General features: G+C 35.9%; 1 protein-coding gene across 1 annotated transcript in view; it reads right to left on the bottom strand.

Annotated features, from left to right (window-relative positions):
- The window catches only part of LOC117402494 (collagen alpha-1(XXI) chain-like), a 90,270-nt gene that overhangs the window by 61,432 nt on the left and 7,966 nt on the right, over positions 1-20,872 (bottom strand). Inside the window, exons 2-5 of the mRNA XM_059023966.1 lie at positions 18,346-18,482; positions 16,789-17,349; positions 6,275-6,440; positions 5,852-6,077 (exon numbers count right to left, since the gene is read on the bottom strand). Coding sequence (XP_058879949.1) covers positions 5,852-6,077; positions 6,275-6,440; positions 16,789-17,349; positions 18,346-18,445 — 1,053 coding nt within the window. The 5' untranslated portion in view covers positions 18,446-18,482. The remainder of the gene's footprint in view (positions 1-5,851; positions 6,078-6,274; positions 6,441-16,788; positions 17,350-18,345; positions 18,483-20,872) is intronic.

Below are 20,872 nucleotides of genomic sequence, written 5' to 3'. Positions count from 1 at the left end.
GGGATTCAGAGTACTGAGGAGCGGCAGATCCAGGAACATCTTGTGTTGCATTAAACTCAAAGACTCTGTTAAATTCCTACCACACCCCTTCACAATCACCAATGAACAATTAAATGGCTAGCGGGTAAACACATAAACTTGTCCAATTATGACAACACACGATGCTCAAAGAGTAAGTAGTGGTGTTCTGAGCGGCCATTTTGAAAAGATCTTTGAAATAGATTTTAAAGTGTAAAAAGTTGTCAACATGTTAACGATGAAAAGAAAAATTATAGGTACATTAGTTAAACAATTGTAGCAAAACGTGGCGACGTATAATGCTAGATTTTTTGGAACCCAGCTACTTACTCTTTAAGTTAGAGAACAAATTATTTGTATACTGCGTCAGTATAGCCCAAGCAAAACATTTAGGACCCAGTATAGGATTTACATTTTAATGATATAATCTGTTTATTTATTTGTTAAGCATCACTTTTGCTTACAGTCTGTGAGTAAATATAACTGCCCCTGAAGCTACTGATTTCACTTCTCATTATTTGTTATATTTAAATTATGTGCACGCGATTGTAGAGTGGTGAGGTGACTCAGTCCCTGCTATCTATACAGTATGAAGGAGGAAGAGAAGAATGTGATCTTACAGGCAGTACTGGACACGATGGGACAGTCACTGATTAATGTTAGTTTACAATACCTCTCATTTCATGTCTTTCAAATAAAAAACATATACATTATACAGTATATCAAAGATTCAAAGTTATTACTTGTTCTTGATACACCGTTATTTGATTAAGAAAAGCATTGACATTGACCATCAATTTTCACATGACTTTCAATGCAGTACTTCATATTTTGCTGCTGCAAAGCCCCTTCAAATGCTCTATGTCTATACCTAGCATTTGACTTACAGCTAAATTAAATGCACATTTGAACATGGCTTGAATCGGAAATTGAAAGTGAACACCTGGCAAGTAATGCATGCAAAATAAGGCTCACAACACGAAACAAAACATCTGCACATTCGCTCTGCAGATCAAATTACCACCTACTGTAATTCGAGACAGCCTTGATGAATTGGGAAAATTGAGTGCTCAATTTACTTAAACTGGTTTCTATACAATGATATTTTTAGCTATTTAAGCATACTAAAGAAAATTATTACTTGACTTTCAAAGGAAATCCAGTAAAAAAAAACATCCTACCCTACTATTAATAATGAAATAAAATGAAAACCATTGCCCCTGGTCATAAAACGTTGAGTCTCATTCTGTATTAAAGGTAGTAAAAGGAGCATTAGAAAACAGCAGTGAAATTATGATACCAAGTGGCATGTAAGCCAGCAGCATGTGTAAATATAGGGAAGAAAATGAATGTCTTTCAAACTGGATTAAAAGGCTCATGGATACAGAATGGGGATACACACAGCTATTTGGATATCTACAGTACTGGGGTAAACCTGGCTTCTAGTAAGAGTACAGTCACATTAAAACAAGGAAATCAGTGGCAGCAGCTCAGATTTAAGTCAAAGGAGAGCAAATGGTGGTTTTGAATCTATTGAATCCAAGTTCATGGGTAGACAGAGCACAGTGTTAAAGAGGAAAGTTATGTGCAACTGAAAAGGAATGTAGAGAAAGTGGCTGGAAGGTATTGTGTTTTCCAGCAGAGGTAGGTTTTTGAGGATTTCCAACACATATGGTACGTAGAATGCTGCAGGTCCCAAAAAAGCTACCAGAAGCTGTAAAAAAAAAGTACTGATAAAATGGTCTTGGCTCGTGACCACTTTATGAGAATAATCAAAGATAGAAAGAGCTTACACCCCATTTTAACTAGCATACACTTCATATGTCTTTACTGCCAAACTAGTCAAGATATTTGAGAATGTGATAAAAATGTCTTAAAGAGTAAGTAGCGGGGTTCTGAAAAATATAGTGTTAAGTGTCTTCACTTGTTGCTACAACTGTTTAAATAATTAACCTGCATTTTTGCTTTCCATTGGCATTTTTCCTTTCCGTTGTTAACATCCTGACAACTTTAAAATCTTTTTCAAAGCTCTTTTCAAAATGGCCGCTCTAGTGCACTAGATCTGTCTTCTAAATCATTGCAGTAAGAGCAATTAAAAAATAAATAAATAAATAAAAAACATAACAAGTTCTCTGGCTTTTCTGTTCCGTACCACAGCATGAATAATTATTGCTGTGTTACCTGTTTGACAACGTGGGCAATAATCCTTACACTAGGGGGGCTCCCAAGTGGCGCCACCATTAAAGACGCTCCGCATGGCCTTGACATCGCCGGTTCGAGTCCAGGCTATTCCACTGCCGACCATGGACGGGAGTTCCCAGGGGGCGGCGCACAATTGGCCAAGCACCACCCGGGGGGACGGAGGGTTAGGGTGGCCAGGGCGCTCACCGCGCACCAGCGACCCCTGTGGTCTGGCTGGGCGCCTGTGGGCTTGCCTGTAGGCTGCCCAGAGCTGCATTGTCCTCTGACTCTGTAGCTCTGAGGTGGCTGCATGGTGGGCCTGCAGTGTGAAAAAGAAGCGGTCAGCCAATGGCAATTGCTTCGGAGGACAGCGTGTGTTCGTCTTCGCCACTCCCGAGTCAGCCCGGGGGTGGTAGCGGTGAGCTAAGCCTAAAAATAATTGGCTATTCTAAATTGGGAGAAAAAATAATAAAAACAATTGGCGACTACTAAATATATAAAAAAGCGGTGTATCACATTAAATAACTATTGAAATAAGTGACAGTAAATATAGTCTGTTAATTGCTTGTTATTAATGACTAAAGACAAAAACATTTCAGTATAAACAAGATAGTCTGTGTCAACTATCATGGGGTTTCCATGTTGAAATTTGCATAACCACCCATACTCTAACATGGGTTGCGCTTGTTTTGTGCTTGTTCTAAAAGGCAGTGCTGCTTTTTTTTTCTCGTGAGACTTGGCAGCACTGGTATCCTTCCCCGTGTGTCTCACAGGGAGCCTGATTCCTGAACACCTCATTTTGTTGTTGACAAGAGTTTGTGCAGGATACGGCAGACAGTGGCAATTTTGGGAACAAACTCATGCCGCACTTCAGTCCATTTCAGCAGTATCCGCCAGCTCCCTTTCAAGTGCCCAAACGCCTCTTCAACCACTACCTGTATTTGCCCAAGCGTGGTGTTGAATGCTTCATCAGCAGCTGTCAACCATCTGGACGGGTGGGGTTTCTAAGCCAGGGTACTATACGCAGCATCACCTGATTCCCTATAATGCCTGATGCCTCAATGAAAGGGAAATATATATAACATCTCTGCCAGTTTCCAGCCATGGTGATCTGCAATACCTGTTGGTCCGTTTCAGTTTATACCTCCAAGTTCATTTTTAATGAATGAGTTGTAAGATAAATTAGTTGAAACAGTATTCACTACTAACGACATGACAAACCACATTTTCACAAAATTTCACTAGTAATCTTCAAAAACAGCACGAGTACTTTACACATAGCTAATATACATATCACCCCCCACCTTTCCTATTCATTTGCATGACGTCAGGTGAAAATCCCAGTTTACTCAAGTAAAATAAACTGAGCTAATGGAAACCCAAAAAAGCATTTTACACAAGACATTTTTCTCGAGCAAATGTCTCAAGCTAAAAAAACACATGCATGGAAACTCCACCAATGAGTTAATACCCTTACATTCAGAGTCCCATGTATGAAGATGAAGACCATCTTGGTTTGGTATTTAAAATGTACAATTCCTAATAATTAGTATGTGAACATTTTTTACTGTTTTCGTTAATAAGGTATGTATGCTGAAGTATATGCCTTTATTTACCTTAAGATATAAACAGCAACATTAATGAGCATTCTGCAAGTGATATCTGATTATCAGAGCAGTTTGACAATGGGTCATTTGAATCTGATTTGTTAACCAAATGAAGATGTTTGTGCCTATCTCTGCAAAATGGTATCTCCATAGCCAGTCACTTTGATATGATATGTCTTTTAAGCTCATTTGAAAATCTGTTAAAGTTCTCCATAATGAATTACTTTTGTATGTATACTGTACCACAGATTTGCTTAAATATAATAACATTTCTAATGGATGAAAGTTAATGGATCATAATATCCATTGTATATTGTATATCACAGTCTAGCAACAAAAATCTCAAAACAAGGTTTTTATTCAGACAAGCCGTAAACACAGCAAACCACTGGAGCTCTGTGCAAGAGGCCCAGTTCCTTATATTTACCATGGCAGATGTTCAGCTCTGAAAGCATGATGCCTTTAATGCTTTTAAGCAGCCTGAATCGCTCACCCATGTGTGTGTGTCCAATGCACAGGGTATTATGCAGTCCAATGATACCTCTGGCTGAACGTTTTTCCCCCAAGGGAGCACTTGTCCCTGTCTACACATACTAGGCCAACCAAACCACCCCACCCATTTAGTAGCTGGCATTAAAGGAGACACACCTTCCTGGCTTAGAACAGTCAAAATCAGTAGATACCTGCCCGCAACATAATTGTTATTTAAACATCACATTTTTAAATGTACCAATGTTCTCTTTCAAAATGCTATCTATTCATATGTATACTAGGCTGGACAATAATACATTCATGTTTGATGTTTTTTGGTGTACATTTATGTTGAATTGAGGTTTGTGATTTGACTATAGGGTCTTTTCGGGGAAATCTTGTGACCTTGCAGGAGAAGGAGTTTGTAAAACTGGTATGGTTGGCAAGCAGGGCTCTAGTTCTAGAGATGCTTCAGTAGTTTCCAAGCTCCAGATTGTCTCCATGAAACAGCCACACAAGCATTTTTTCACAGAATCCAGGCTCTGAAGCCAGTAAGAAAGTTCTTCCTACTGGCTGAGGTTGATAGACTGTCCTAGTTACGTTAATTCATGTTAATTTGTTATGTTGGATAAGAAGGTCCTTTCACAAATTCACTGTCCTTAATATTAAAAGTTTTTTTTACATGACTGAGCATCAAAAGAAACTCATCACTTATATATGATCATCAAAAGAAATGTATCACTTATATTTGGATAAAATTCACTAGATGTGATCGAAAATTATTTTGATGCTAGGTATATATATATATATATATAAATATATATATATATATATATATATGGAGAGGAGGGCTATAGTGGAAAATTATTGACCCGAGGGAAGACTATTGTTACTGACAGGGGGTTATAATGCCTGAAGCCGCAGGCATTGCACCCTGGAGGTAACAATAGTCTTCCCGAGGGGCCTTTAATTTTCCACTATTGTTGAGTCTGCCGTACATATTTAATATATGAATCAGTCAAGAAAATAAGCAAGGCACGGTTGAATAGTAAATACGACTTTATATATTTTGTTTAAAAATAGCTGATACAGCATATTTAAATAAATAACAGAAATAATAACAGAAAATGTTTTTGAAGTTCTTACTATAGTTATATAAGTTTTTTGGCATCCAACCCTCAGTGTGGCTTCCTGACTGCTGCATAATTTAGTTTATAACCCAACCATATTTGTTTACATTGTCGAGTCAGAAAACCATGACAGCAGACGTTTTAATCACCATTTTAGTGTGGAGCATCTTTCTTTTGTAGTATGTTTTGTAATTTATTTTCTGTTATTATCGCATTGTTTCTTTTCTGTTTGGGTCATGTCAACTTGATTATATTGTATGTACCTCAGAATTGTCATTGAATTATATGAGCAAGATTTGATATGGGTGCTTTCATTGAACACAATATTACAACCACTTCTACTAGTAGAAAATAAATAAAATGAAAAGAGGGGGCTCCATTTGAAAGCTTCTTATTCAGCAGTATGTTTCTTATTATGCATGCAGAGGATATTTGATGGAGTACCTTTAATCCAGCCGATGTAAAGGTCACTTTCTGTGTGCCATTCCCCATGCTTGTTGTAGTAAATGTTACTGTCTTATCTTGTCCACTAAATGTAACAGCAATTTGGGAAGTCCCATCAAGAGCTTGAATCCTCCAGAGGTCCCACTTCTCCCGAGTTATTGATCCTTTAAACCTCATTGTGGAGACGAAGACATAAGATGGAGGTAGACCATCAGGGAATATATTCCTACAATTAAGAAAAAAAACACTTTTGAATTCTCAAATAAAACCCATATGATCTTAAACATCATTTATATATATATATATATATATATATATATATATATATATATATATATATATATATATATATTTTAAAGGCTCAAGTTAATGAATCACAAACAAAAATAAATAAATTAAAACCCGACTCTTAGAAGGCAATACCTTGTGCTTTCAGTTAAGTCAACCTGTGATGTCACCAGATAGGCTTTCCTACCGAAGTAAGATCCTTGAGTTATTTTCGCTTTTTTGGCAATGTCTACACCAAGTAGAATATCAAAGCCCTTTTCATCACGAGCTGCTACTGGGATTCTTGTTGGACAAACCGTTTCTGGAGAGAAATAAAATGTGTGATGAATTAAATTTAATGACTCATTTAGCAGCTACAACAGACAGAAAATTATTACAATTCTCAATCAACATTGTTTGTCAGATTGTATAACAGAGGGAGAAGAAAATTAACAAAAAAGGCATACCTCTGGGTAAACTCCAGCACTCTGCATTTTAAGAGTACCATTTTGACACAAGTGTCTCTCTATTTGGTCGTTCATGTGCTTTAAACTACATTTACAGTATAGTTTCCAATATAAATGTTTTGTAATCTTTGGATCCAGAGTAATAAAACCTTGTCAATAAAAGATCATTTAAACATGTTTATGGGGAAATTAGATGACCTTATAAGGCAACTACATTGTTATTCAATATCACATTTTTTCTTCAATATTAAAATAATAATCTCTTTCAAATATATGTGACCCTAACATTAAATATATATATATATATATATATATATATATATATATATATATATATATATATATATATATATATATATATATATATATATGGAAATTTCTATGTATGATGGGTTTAGACTATTCTGGAGATGATTTTACTATCAATATAATATATTTTGAAACGAAATGACGAAATAGTTATCTAAGAGGATGAAGAATTTTCTTTTGTATTCTATGTTGCTTGCTCTCCAATTAATATAGTTTTGTTATCTTTATACGAATCACATTGAATTCATTATCAAATATATTTTGTTTAAGGAAATGTAGTTTGAAGTACAATCTGGGTATCATACAGAGCTTTTACTATAACCAGCAAAAGATGTTATTTATTAGAGCAATATGTCATACTGACAGAGAAACTGTATATATAAGTAAGAAATAATAACATTGTATAAACAAAAAAATATCCAACCAGGAAAATTAAAAAAAAAATAATAATAATAATTGTTCACTTTTCAACATTCAATGGATTTACTTTAAGCAGTGCTTTAAGAAATGTTTTGTTAAGGAGTTTTTTTTTTTTTTTAACTTGTTTTGGTTAAATAAATATCCCATTCACATTTCTCAACCAAATATGATCTTAAAACTGAATAACTGATAAATTATAGATAAGATGAGGAAGGATACTGAAACCATACATTTTCGCTATCACTGTAAAACTGAAATTAAACACTGTGGCGGAGTGTCTCGCCTCTATGTATTATTATTTGTATTTTTGTTTGCGGCACGGGTAAAAGCGCCGCGTCTTTTATTATTATATTTTAAAACCCCGTGAGGATGCATGGCTGATCAGCTACTGATTATTTAACTAGCTGACAGTCATGCATCCTTACCAAACGCGTGCAGACTCTGGCCGAGGGATAATAAGATAATTAACTACTAGTTAATCCCTCGGCCAGAGTATATAAACCTGCAGCTCTCTGCACTCTGGGTTGGGTGTACAGAGGAGAGTACGTGGAGCGGAGAGAGCGAGCAACATTCGAAAAACAATTGCTAAAACGTGCTGGATTGTCCAGCACGACACTTACTTGTTTGTTTGTTTATTCGTTTGGCCCTCGTGCCCTTTTGTTTTGTGTTTTGTTGGTTTGTTTAAATATTTTGTTTGTTAATAAATACGCTGAGTGCTACTGCACTCAGCTTCACCCGCCCTTCCACTGTTTTGGTTTGAGTTACTTCCTGGTCCGTGACGTCATCAACATCACCACAGCGAGCCAGACTGTCACAAACACTTAATTAAAATGCAATTAATTACCATTTCACTTTATCAGTGTTATTTAATAAGTTAATAATAATAATAATAATAATAATAATAATAATAATAATATTTTTTTTATAGAGCGCTTTTCTCTGACCCAAAGCACTGTACAAGAACAACAATACAAACATACAATATACAAAGTCATGTATAAAATATCAGTTCAGTAAAACAAATCAAAAGTTAAAAGAAATCAGCAAACGCTATCTTAAAAAATGTATTAATATACAAATATATATTACAAACCAAAAAAAATGGCTAATCAAAAAATGAAATGACTTGTGGTAAAGGGTTATTATTCACAAAAAAATACTATTTTATGGAATATCTTACACTGTTTAACCTAAGAGAAGGACTATAAGCAGTTCTTTGAACTTTATGGAAAGGAGTCTGTGAGTTAAATACTGTAAGAGAGGAGTACAGCATTCATGGTCAATTCTGGGTTAAAATAATTGAACTAGGGATTTTGTTTCTTTTGGCTTAAAGCTGAACTAATAGAGCCTGTAGTGAAAAACCCTGGCACATAATACTGGACCTTTAGCCAGTATGCATTCCTTCAAAATCTCTTCCGTGTGAAAGCCAGAAAATGTGACCTTTTCCCCAAAAATGGCATCTCTTTTTGACCTATCAAAGCCAACGTCAAGACACTATCATTTGAGCAGTTTTGGTAGATTTCCCCATGCACCCTGAGGGTTCATTATAATGTGTGTTTAGGGAGGAACAGTGTGTTCAAATAACCCACAACTTTGGTCCCTTTTATTCAGCATTTTATTCTAATCCTCTAATATCTTGCACGTATGATCTCAAGAGTTTATGAAACCTCAAACATGCCCCTAGTGGGCAGATTCTTACATCCCTCCCACCCTGAACATTTGGCACATAGCTGTTTTGGCATTGTACAAGCATGGACAGCTAAATGTTTTCAGCAAAGGAAAATCCCTTCAGAAAAACATTTTTAAAACAAGTTATTTAGGACCAACGGGAAATTCTGAGTCTGCTTGGCACAACATTTGGTTATTCTTAGAACTGTATAATTAAAAGCAAAGCTATACAAAATCTTGGGACATAAGACCTGTGAACATTAAAATTACATACAAACAAAATCAATGGAACAGGATATTTTACCCAGCATAATATGGTTCTGATTTATATTTATATTGTAAAGATTCCATTAATACGAATAACATTAATTCTTAAAAATAAATGGGTGATAGAACGCGCCATCATGATGTCATGATAGATTGGCAGATATAATAATGTGCATCTGGCAATTATTTGTAGTGATGTTCTATGTTGTCCATAATGTTTATGGACAGTTGTTCCGGTACTTTTTTTCAGGCACTTTTATTTTTTACAGGCAGAACCTTGACTTAAGAATTGACCTATTTGTTATGAAAATGCTTATATAGCACCTGACCACTCTAATTTCGGTGCATGGGCACCAATGAAGCGATCGCATTTCCGTAGGGAAAATCAAATTAGTCTTTCTGCACCATGCCATTGAATAGGCACTAGGAACAAAAAATCAGTGTTCGATTCCCTATGTGCCACTTTTGATGGTACACGAATTGGAGTCTCCAATTTATATTTTAAATGTTTGCAGAGTCAGGAGTCACACACTGTGACACACATTTCCCGGTTAAATTCATCTTCAATTACAAACTACAGTACTAAAGTTTAAGAAGGGTAACAATGCTTAAAATGCTTACGAACAAGACAGCAAAAGTGCATCCTACGAATGTGGCCATAAACACAGGTTTAAAGCTGCTTTGTATATCGGTCAGTGCAGAGAGCTGGGGATTGGAATGAACTGCCCTTGCAACTGGCTTAGTATGGCACTTTGTGCCCTGGGAGTAGCATTGTAAATTTGCAGGCCAAAAAAAAAATGTATTCACAGTGTGGTGTCAAATTAAATTGTCCAGATCTGTCAGTGGATACAGTCTTTAAAAATACATTTAAAAACAATTCAAATTGAACTGATAAAGTTCTTAAATTGGTATCAATAAAAGATAAGTGGGTGTTTGTGTGATTCGTAATTGATTTTGTTTTAGGATGGCCCTCCCTGATTGTCCTTCCTTTTCCATCCTCCAATCAGATCTGTTGATTTGGTTCACCTGCATCTTTTTAAAGGCAGCACTGGAACAGAATGTAGAGAATGAGAGGTTGTCGGGGCAGAGGCATCTGTGTTGTGTGGATGTGTCGTGTCACCGGCACTAGTGTTGTGTAACTTCACAAAAGAATCGGACAGCTGTTATATTTTTGCGAGTGTACGATTGTAAACCTGCCTTTGAGAGATCTATGAGTAGCGGGCAAAGTATTCTTGGAATTATGAGAGGGCGTGAGTAAACCAATTTGGATGCATCTTTAGTAATTGGTTATTTAGCTACAGCTGAAGCTGGCTGTTGGGAGTAAATCCCTAAGGGAAGCGACTAGTGATATGTACTGTTCAAAACTAAGCAAGTTTACATTTACTGTGGCCGGCTGCTGGTAAAATGACACACAGGCTTGCTATACAGTGTAATCCTCAACAGCCTGTCATTGTGTAGAGTAAAGGTTTGTTTGTTTATTTTAGTTTCTGTTCCTCATTGTAGAGAAACGCCCTTAATTTTAGCATATTATGCATTGTGTTTAGTGAGAGGGTTTTTAACGATAATATCCTGTGAAGCACTCGGCTTGGATTGTAATTGCTGTAAATATAATTACAACGGGCTTGGTAATTAAATATACCTGTATTGTGTTACCAGGTGATAATTTAACCAGTAAACTACTTGTCTTGCTTTTTAGGTAAAACTAGTTGTATGATGGTACTGCTTTGTGTGTGCTGTAATGAGATAGCTATATGTGGTTAAATATTGCAAGTGTTTGCAGTTTGCACATTTGTGGTTTTGTTGGTTTGATACATTTTGGTTTGCTATTACAATTATGAGTTGTGTTCTTTTGTATTTATTAATAAGTAATATTTGCACTTGTTATTTGCACATGTGTTCTATATTAGTACTAACCAGTACATCACAAAACTGTTGAATTTCTTGAAGCTGCGGATTGTGTGTAGTAATTAGTCAATTTGGTAACACTTTATATTAAGGTGATGCTTAGAACATAAGAAAGAACATAAGAAAGTTTACAAACGAGAGGATGCCATTCGGCCTATCTTGCTCGTTTTGGTTGTTAGTAGCTTATTGATCCCAGAATCTCATCAAGCAGCTTCTTGAAGGATCCCAGGGTGTCAGCTTCAACAATATTACTGGGGAGTTGGTTCCAGACCCTCACAAGTCTCTGTGTAAAAAAGTGCCTCTTATTTTCTGTTCTGAATGCCCCTTTATCTAATCTCCATTTGTGACCCCTGGTCCTTGTTTCTTTTTTTAATATAAATATATAATATATGCATAATAACTATGTTATAGACTGTTAATAAAGCATTATAGATGGTTTATAACCATGCAATAGCCACAGACGGAATTATGTTAAAACATCCCAAAGTACAATAGGTAGCTAAAAACTGTCCCCTTTATAAAAATCTAATTTTGTTTATGTCTATTGCATGGTTAAACATCCCAAAGTAGAATAGTTGGCTAAAAACTGTCCCATTTATAAAACTGTAATTCTGTCTATGGTTATTGCATGGTTATAAACCATCTACAATGCTTTATTAACACTCTACAACATAGTTATTAAGCATCTATTATAAATGTATAAAACAGTTATAAAACATTAATAAGCACTGCCTTAATATAAAGCGTTACTCTTGATTTTATATAAAATGTGCTATCCTACTTGGATTGACCCTCCTACTTGTAATGCCTTTGTCCCAAATAAATATTGTATGACTTTTTATTCTCGTCTGTGTGCATTTTCTTCTCTGGTTACATCCCAGTTATTATCCTACTGCCCTATAAAACGAACCTATAAGAAACTCTGAATTATAAGGAAATTAATTAGATGTGTTAATTATTCAAATTCTGAGGGCGCAATTCCCTCAGTGATGTAGTCATACTACTGATTTTGATCCACTGCTATTTACTGTAGGCTCTTTCTCCTGTCTCGGTGAGGAGGTGCTTCAGAAAAAAGATGGGGGGAAGATATGGAACAGTTAACTATTCTAAAATGTCAACTGCATGGATCCTATGTTCTGTTCAAAGGGTATGGGTTGTTGTGTACATGGGCAGAAATTGATTAGCCTTTCAATTTAAGGCCCTTCGTATATAACAGTTAACACAATGTTGGCAGTAAACAATATTTGACAACATCTATCTAGTCATTCTTTTTGTTACACCTTACAAATGGCATTCTCTGAATTTCTTTGCTTAACTTCTTCTTCTGCATTTTGGACCATCTTACTTCCAGTATAATAAGCCAAAGCTAAGTGTCAAGAGATATTAGTGATGACTAATCCCAACAATTCAATGATTGAAGAGAACTATACACAACATGGCAATCTCAACTCTTTTACTGTATTTTATTGGTGATATTTTCCAAGTTATACATTGGCGTTTACATGATCATAAACCCACAGACCCTGTATCATACATTCTAAAAGGAAATTGCTGTAGGGTTTATTTAGTGCACTTAATCAAACGATACAACAAAGGGACTTCTGAGGGGGGTCTGTATTATGTTCTTTTTTCCCTTTTTTTTTGGATGCAGACAGCATTGGCCTAAACTGATACCAAATAATACACATTGACGAAAATTATCCACAACCTTTAGAATAGTATATTATAAAACGCTGTCTGTGTTTAAATCTGTTAAAGCTGCCTCTTTCTTCTTATCGAACCACTAACACCAGTGCAGCGCTTGACTGGAGAAGTTACCCACACCTCCCCTAGAGGTGTGAATAACTGCCATGTCAATCTCCCTGTAGTCTCTGACGGACACAAAGCAAACCAATAACAAATTAATTGTAAGGAGAGTCAGTTTATCAGGGGCCTCTCCCAGATTTCACTAATGCCAGATGAAAAGAATCACAAGTTGTTAAAAAAAATGCATACATAAAACCTGTTCAGCACGGGCAATGAAACAGATGCTAACCTTGCTGTGCTGTGCTTGTAGGTCCCTCCCCACCTGTTATAAGGTAAACCTCTTCTTTTAAATGTTCACTTTTAACATATAAATTGTTTGGGTATTTTGTAGGGCGAGTTCAGGAGTGTTGCGGCTGTTCTCGTATCCTGGACTTCCTGATAACCTTTTAATTGATTTTATGGATTCGTTTTAATGTGTGATGGCTTTGTTTTTAACTTAAACTTTGACTATGATGACGGTTTTGTTTGTATTTTCAGAGACACGAACGTCAGCCAGCCACTGTTCTCTTACCTTGCTTTTTTATGTTTGGTGTTTGGTTTTAGTATTATCACCCTGGGTTTTTGTTTATAGTTTGTGACTTTTAGCTATAAAACGATTTTGCTCTGTATCTGTTTTACAGCACATGTGTTTTTAGCAGACAGTTTTCATTTATTGTTGGTACTTTTTGTTTCCTATCCCTTTATAAATTTGTAGCGAACGTGATATATATATACATACTGTATGTATATACAAGCCAGGTTGCTGCCTCTGGGGGTGGAGTCATCCGCCTGCCTGTTCTGTTCCTGGGGTTCTTTTTGGACTTGGTCAAGCACATGGGTTTGTTTTCTTTGGATATTTGGCATACTTTTGAGCTGCACATTAAGTCATTAATTAATTGAGCACGGTTGTAGCTTCGTCTTGGTATTTCTTTTATGTTTTGTTGTTTGAGTACTTAGTATAATTTATCACATGGTGGTGCTATTGGTCTGGACTGGTGCATTTAATGGGAAAAGCGCTCCAGGGCATTAAGTGGCGCTTTCTATTGAACAACCCGCATGCCAATAGCGTACGTAACAGTAGAGAGTCAAGCTCAAAGCTGCCTCGCTGGAGGTTCAAAATGGCCGACCTGCATTATCAATGTGGTGGCTGCAAATTGATTTTTTTTTTTCAAATATGGATTTCTATGACCAACATGTGTGAGAAGTAATATTTGTTGTCCTTTTAGCTTTTTAAAACTGATTATGGTATTTTAAGTGATGATTGAATTAGAAAAGGAAACGTGCACTATTTATAACTTGACAAATCTGATTCGCGCATGAGATGTTAAACCAAAACAAGTGTCAGTAACTTTAGTACAACAAATACAGTAGTAGTAATTACATTAAATATATTAAAAAATTGCAAAACTCACTTAAAGCAACTGTTTTAATGCACATCGATATATTGCCTGCTATTGTGAAACTGCTCGCTCTTAACAGACCGTTCAATAACTGCTAATGTCTGTTACATGGCACCACAAGAGAGCGTTCTGCTATTGAACGCAGGACTGCTAAACATGGACGGCAGGCTTAACCCTATGCTGCCGGAGAGCTTTAAAATCGATCGTATAGTATTGATGACCTTTCATGTCATATCGCGGCCATCCAATCACCAATCTTGTGGTTTCTTTTTTTTTTTTTGGGGGGGGGGGGGGCATGTCTCCATATAATTTTTTTTTGGGGGGGGGGCATGTCTCCATATAATTGGTTTAGGGCTAGGGTGGGTGGGACATATAATTACAAGGACGCATCACAGACGCTGCCACTTTAGCAGAGTTCACTGCAGATTCATCTAGACACTTATTTATTTAAAACGTCTGTCTCTAGTTCTACAAGTCCAGAAGTGCTGATCTACAACCCATTTGAAAGGTTAGCACTTGGACTAACTAGCCATTTTGTTTGTTTTAGTTTTCTTAAACCTTATATCTGCTTTAAAAAAAAAAAACCCTTTGGAATGATTTTTTTGGTTTGTTTGTTTTATCTGTGTGTGTGTGTGCAGGGCTTTGCTGGGCTGGGTCTAAATTTAGATAAATAGGCAAGACTAACTACTGTACCAGCATCTGATCGTTTATTTTTGCTGTTATTTTTAATTATATATATATTTTCCTTTTTTGAAAACATTTCTCCTCAAGAAATGAACAGAGGCAAAACTAAATACCTGCATCTGATGCCTAACTAGCTGTCGCGCCATTTATTATTATAAGCTATGTATTATTAGTTTACTTTTTCTATGTTTTCTGTGTGTGTGTAAAAGGATGGAGTCATTGTTTAGCTGTAATCATTATTATTACACTATGTATTTTATTAGTTTACTTTTTGTTTCTGTGTGAAAGGATGGCATGTAATTATTTAGCTGTAGTTATTATTTCGGTATGTGTTTTATTATAATCTTACTTTCTTTGTTTATGTGTGATTTTTATTTATTCTAGTTTTGAAAATAATATCTTGCTATCAAAGTTGTCAAGTTGTCATCTGCTTCTTTTTTAAATAAAAATGGCATTGCTCGACATCTTGTGTGGTTTTCTTTATTTTTGTGACGTCTATACTATAAACAAATATACTTTTTATCACAAACAGGGTAATACTGTTTCCAGTATCAGTTTTTGGAAAGTCTTAGTGCTGGTATACATTTGCCATTTCGGAGGTTGTTTTTGTAAAATACCATACATCATAAAACCTTGTGTATCTCTGCAACTGTACATGGTATTTCATTTCTGATTTGAAATCCTTAAATTGCACAGCTCCTATATCTTTTTTCCCTTAATATAACTTGGCATTTTTTTAAAATATTATTCTTACATTTTTCAAAATTTGGGAGGCGTGGCTTATATGAAATATAATGCATTCCACAACAAAATACATTATCATTGGAAACCGCTACTTGATGCCTTTGTATTGCTACATTGGGTTTTCTGATGTAAGGGTGCCAAACTACAAGCGCTAAAACAAAGTGCTCATATTCATGCCCATATATGGCCCTTCTGCTTAGGCAGCAAAGGGTTAAGGGTCCTGGTTACTTTGGGTGTCCCATCCTTTGGTGCTTCAGGCTTGTTTTTGTTTCTGCTTGTTTTTCCAGTAAGTGAACTTTTAAGGGCTACAACAATTATTTGTTTTAATGTTTTTTTGCTCTCCTCATCCTGCAGCCATCATTTTATTGTGTGTTATTAATAAAGAATCCTGCTTGGAAAAGAGTGATAATTGTACTCTTTTGTCTCTGATTCAAAAGGCTTGCGCATGGGGGTGGGTGAAATAAGTCATTCTATAGGTTCCTTTTTCATGTGGCGTAGTCAACTATTTAGCATTCTGCCCTTTTATGGGCGTACACCCCACGCTACACATGCATGTCCACTAATGTATATCCCAGTGACTGGTGATATTCATCTCCCAAGATGACGGAAACAGGGTGCATATGGTGGTAGTAAATTATTGTGCTAAGCAAGTTGTAGGAAGCTGCATCTAGTTCACTGGTCAGCGCAGAGCCAATTGAGTCCAAATAGAACACAAATCACATATTGCAGAACTTTAATGTGACGAATCATTTTGGAGTAAAAAGGTTTTTAGGGAGTAAAACAGTAGATTAATTAATTACCACAGCAATGATATAGTATCCAAATAGCGCAAAGTCATGCCATATTCCAATGATGGGAAAAGGACAGCCTGGTGATTGAATAGACATGTGTTTTCACTCTTGGATGCCAAAAGAAAGACACTAATCATTAAACAGCAGGGAGCATAAGAAGACTAACACAAACAATATACAAATACAGTACATGTGTAAAACATGCAGATGTATATTAAAATTTGCTATACCTTCACAGAGCTTCTGCCTCATCAGTTCTCTGATTTTGGAAATTACTAAGTAGTCGTCGACATAAAACACATACGTGGACGAGGGCTTGTTGGCAATTGCTTTAAGTTCAGCTTCCTCTGTTTCTGATCCAATTCCAATTGCAAACAAAGTGATTCTGTTCTTCCTTGCTTCCTCTGCAGCATGTTTGACTTCATCCTGGGATTTTCCATCAGTCAGTACGACTGCTATTTTTGTTACACCATTAGCAGCTCTGGTAGAGGGAGTAAACATATTTTCCCGGGCAAATTTTATTGCTATACCCGTCCGGGTATTGCCCCCCATGTATTGTATTGATTCCATGGCTTTTATAAGTTCTTCACTTGAAACATATTTTCCAAATGGGATTTCCAAGAGAGGGTTATCACTGTATTGAACAACCCCAACTTGTGTAAATGTTTCGCCAATATTAAAGTTAGTAGTAATATTGACAAGCCATCTTTTAATTATTTCAAAATTTGTATCCCCAACACTCCAAGAACCATCTAATATAAAAACTAGATCACTAGGAGCTGTTCTGCAGCCTAGGAGAAGAGAAAAAAATACATAAGGCAAACAATTTAAATAGCATGTCACACTTTATCTCCAAAATTGAAATTGGAAATGTTAATAAAAATATTAATTTAAAACAATATGTTTTAATTGTAACTGTATAATATTAGAATTCATATGAAGTAGATATTAATTGTGAATTGCACACATTAAACTCCAATCCTACATTACAAAACACAAAGTCAATGACAAACGATGCGACTAAAAGTCTATTTATGTCATTAAAGACATTGAAAAAGGATAAACATTTGTCATTGAATTGATTCAGTTTGTTTTAGTGTTTCTAAATGTACCACTGTTGAGTGTTGTACATTATAGGTGCTACATTAACCCTTTGCGGTCCTATGTCAGACCAGGTCCGACAATACAATTTTTCCTTTCCGGTCCGATGTAAGAACCTGGCAGAACAAGGAGTGGGGCGGGGCTGGAGATGCAGTTTTACTGTGGATAAAATTACCTTTAAACAGTGCGTGTAAAATAAACAGCTTGTGTGAAAATAAATTGGACCCGACGCGCCTGACAGGCGCTGAATAAATGGACCACAAAGGGTTAATTCATTATGAACAGTTCAGCACTGTTATCATAAAAACAATATAAAATAAAAATGTAGTTGTAAATATTCTGGTAGTTCATATGTAATTACATTGTTATTTATGAAACGTACAATAAAACAGAATTGAATATGTTTTCCCATTTAAACATTCAAAATAATGAATTAAACCACAAAGAACAAAATTGGAGAAATATATCAGCTAATATATATATATATATATATATATATATATATATATATATATATATATATATATATAATATATATATATATATATATATATATATATATATATATATATATATATATATATATATATATATATAGTAGTATTTTTCTTTCTATTGTGTTTATACTGGTGGGTCTCAGTAATTAAGCCAGAAATCCATTTCATTGGCACAGTAAACATTCTTACTGGATCTCATATCTTCATGCTGTGCTCCAGTAAAATGATGAAGGGCCAGAACCAGGAAGGACTGAAGAAAAAACTTCAAGGACTTTGTTTTTTGTTCCATGCTGCATATATTCTAAAACGTCAAGCTCCACTTCAACCTTTAAAGATAAAGAGTGAAAGAAAGCATAAAAAATGAAACCTGCAGTTTACCCGAATCTTGTACATCTACATGGGAAGGATAACAAAAAATGAAGCAGGTATCACCCAGTTGTATGTAAATACATGTTACACAAGTGGCATCCCTGACCAGAGATAAAAGCAGCATCTCCTGTTACAAGTACTGTGTGTTTCACTCACATGTCTAAGGCAGCAGTTCAGTAAGACTTTAATAGAGGGCCATACTGAAGAACAGATTTCATACCCCCAGATTCCCTGATAATAGGAAACATTAATCCTCAATAGTCAACCCTTTGTAGACATTGCTGGTAGTTGCCCAATAACAACAGTAGCTGATCCTTCAAGATATTGGTAACACTTTACAATGCGTCTCTAACTACTATTATTATGCACGGTTACAATGTACTTAATGTGTAAATCTTTTTGCACAATCTAACCCTAACCCTTTGCTGATACAGTTGTGTACTTATATATATATATATATATATATATATATATATATATATATATATATATATATATATATATATACAGTGCCTTGCGAAAGTATTCGGCCCCCTTGAACTTTGCGACCTTTTGCCACATTTCAGGCTTCAAACATAAAGATATGAAACTGTAATTTTTTGTGAAGAATCAACAACAAGTGGGACACAATCATGAGTGGAACGAAATTTATTGGATATTTCAAACTTTTTTAACAAATAAAAAACTGAAAAATTGGGCGTGCAAAATTATTCAGCCCCCTTAAGTTAATACTTTGTAGCGCCACCTTTTGCTGCGATTACAGCTGTAAGTCGCTTGGGGTATGTCTCTATCAGTTTTGCACATCGAGAGACTGAAATTTTTGCCCATTCCTCCTTGCAAAACAGCTCGAGCTCAGTGAGGTTGGATGGAGAGCATTTGTGAACAGCAGTTTTCAGTTCTTTCCACAGATTCTCGATTGGATTCAGGTCTGGACTTTGACTTGGCCATTCTAACACCTGGATATGTTTATTTGTGAACCATTCCATTGTAGATTTTGCTTTATGTTTTGGATCATTGTCTTGTTGGAAGACAAATCTCCGTCCCAGTCTCAGGTCTTTTGCAGACTCCATCAGGTTTTCTTCCAGAATGGTCCTGTATTTGGCTCCATCCATCTTCCCATCAATTTTAACCATCTTCCCTGTCCCTGCTGAAGAAAAGCAGGCCCAAACCATGATGCTGCCACCACCATGTTTGACAGTGGGGATGGTGTGTTCAGGGTGATGAGCTGTGTTGCTTTTACGCCAAACATAACGTTTTGCATTGTTGCCAAAAAGTTCGATTTTGGTTTCATCTGACCAGAGCACCTTCTTCCACATGTTTGGTGTGTCTCCCAGGTGGCTTGTGGCAAACTGTAAACGACACTTTTTATGGATATCTTTAAGAAATGGCTTTCTTCTTGCCACTCTTCCATAAAGGCCAGATTTGTGCAGTATACGACTGATTGTTGTCCTATGGACAGAGTCTCCCACCTCAGCTGTAGATCTCTGCAGTTCATCCAGAGTGATCATGGGCCTCTTGGCTGCATCTCTGATCAGTCTTCTCCTTGTATGAGCTGAAAGTTTAGAGGGACGGCCAGGTCTTGGTAGATTTGCAGTGGTCTGATACTCCTTCCATTTCAATATTATCGATTGCACAGTGCTCCTTGGGATGTTTAAAGCTTGGGAAATCTTTTTGTATCCAAATCCGGCTTTAAACTTCTCCACAACAGTATCTCGGACCTGCCTGATGTGTTCCTTGTTCTTCATGATGCTCTCTGTGCTTTAAACGGACCTCTGAGACTATCACAGTGCAGGTGCATTTATACGGAGACTTGATTACACACAGGTGGATTCTATTTATCATCATTAGTCATTTAGGTCAACATTGGATCATTCAGAGATCCTCACTGAACTTCTGGAGAGAGTTTGCTGCACTGAAAGTAAAGGGGCTGAATAATTTTGCACGCCCAATTTTTCAGTTTTTTATTTGTTAAAAAAGTTTGAAATATCCAATAAATTTCGTTCCACTTCATGATTGTGTCCCACTTGTTGTTGATTCTTCACAAAAAATTACAGTTTCATATCTTTATGTTTGAAGCCTGAAATGTGGCAAAAGGTCGCAAAGTTCAAGGGGGCCGAATACTTTCGCAAGGCACTGTATATATATATATATATATATATATATATATATATATATATATATATATACCGTGCAAAAGATTTACACATAAAGTACATTGCAGCCATGCATACTTATATGTAAGTACACATGTATTTACAAAGTAACGACTATGTAAATACAGAGTAATTAGAGATAATTAACGTAAAGTGTTACGCAGAAATATTTTGCAAAAGGTGCAACAACAACC

The sequence above is a fragment of the Acipenser ruthenus genome, chromosome 5, assembly GCF_902713425.1.
Source record: "Acipenser ruthenus chromosome 5, fAciRut3.2 maternal haplotype, whole genome shotgun sequence".
In the NCBI taxonomy this organism is placed as follows: domain Eukaryota; kingdom Metazoa; phylum Chordata; class Actinopteri; order Acipenseriformes; family Acipenseridae; genus Acipenser; species Acipenser ruthenus.
The sequence above is the reverse complement of the archived record's forward strand: the minus strand, read 5'-3'. Positions and strand labels throughout refer to the sequence as shown.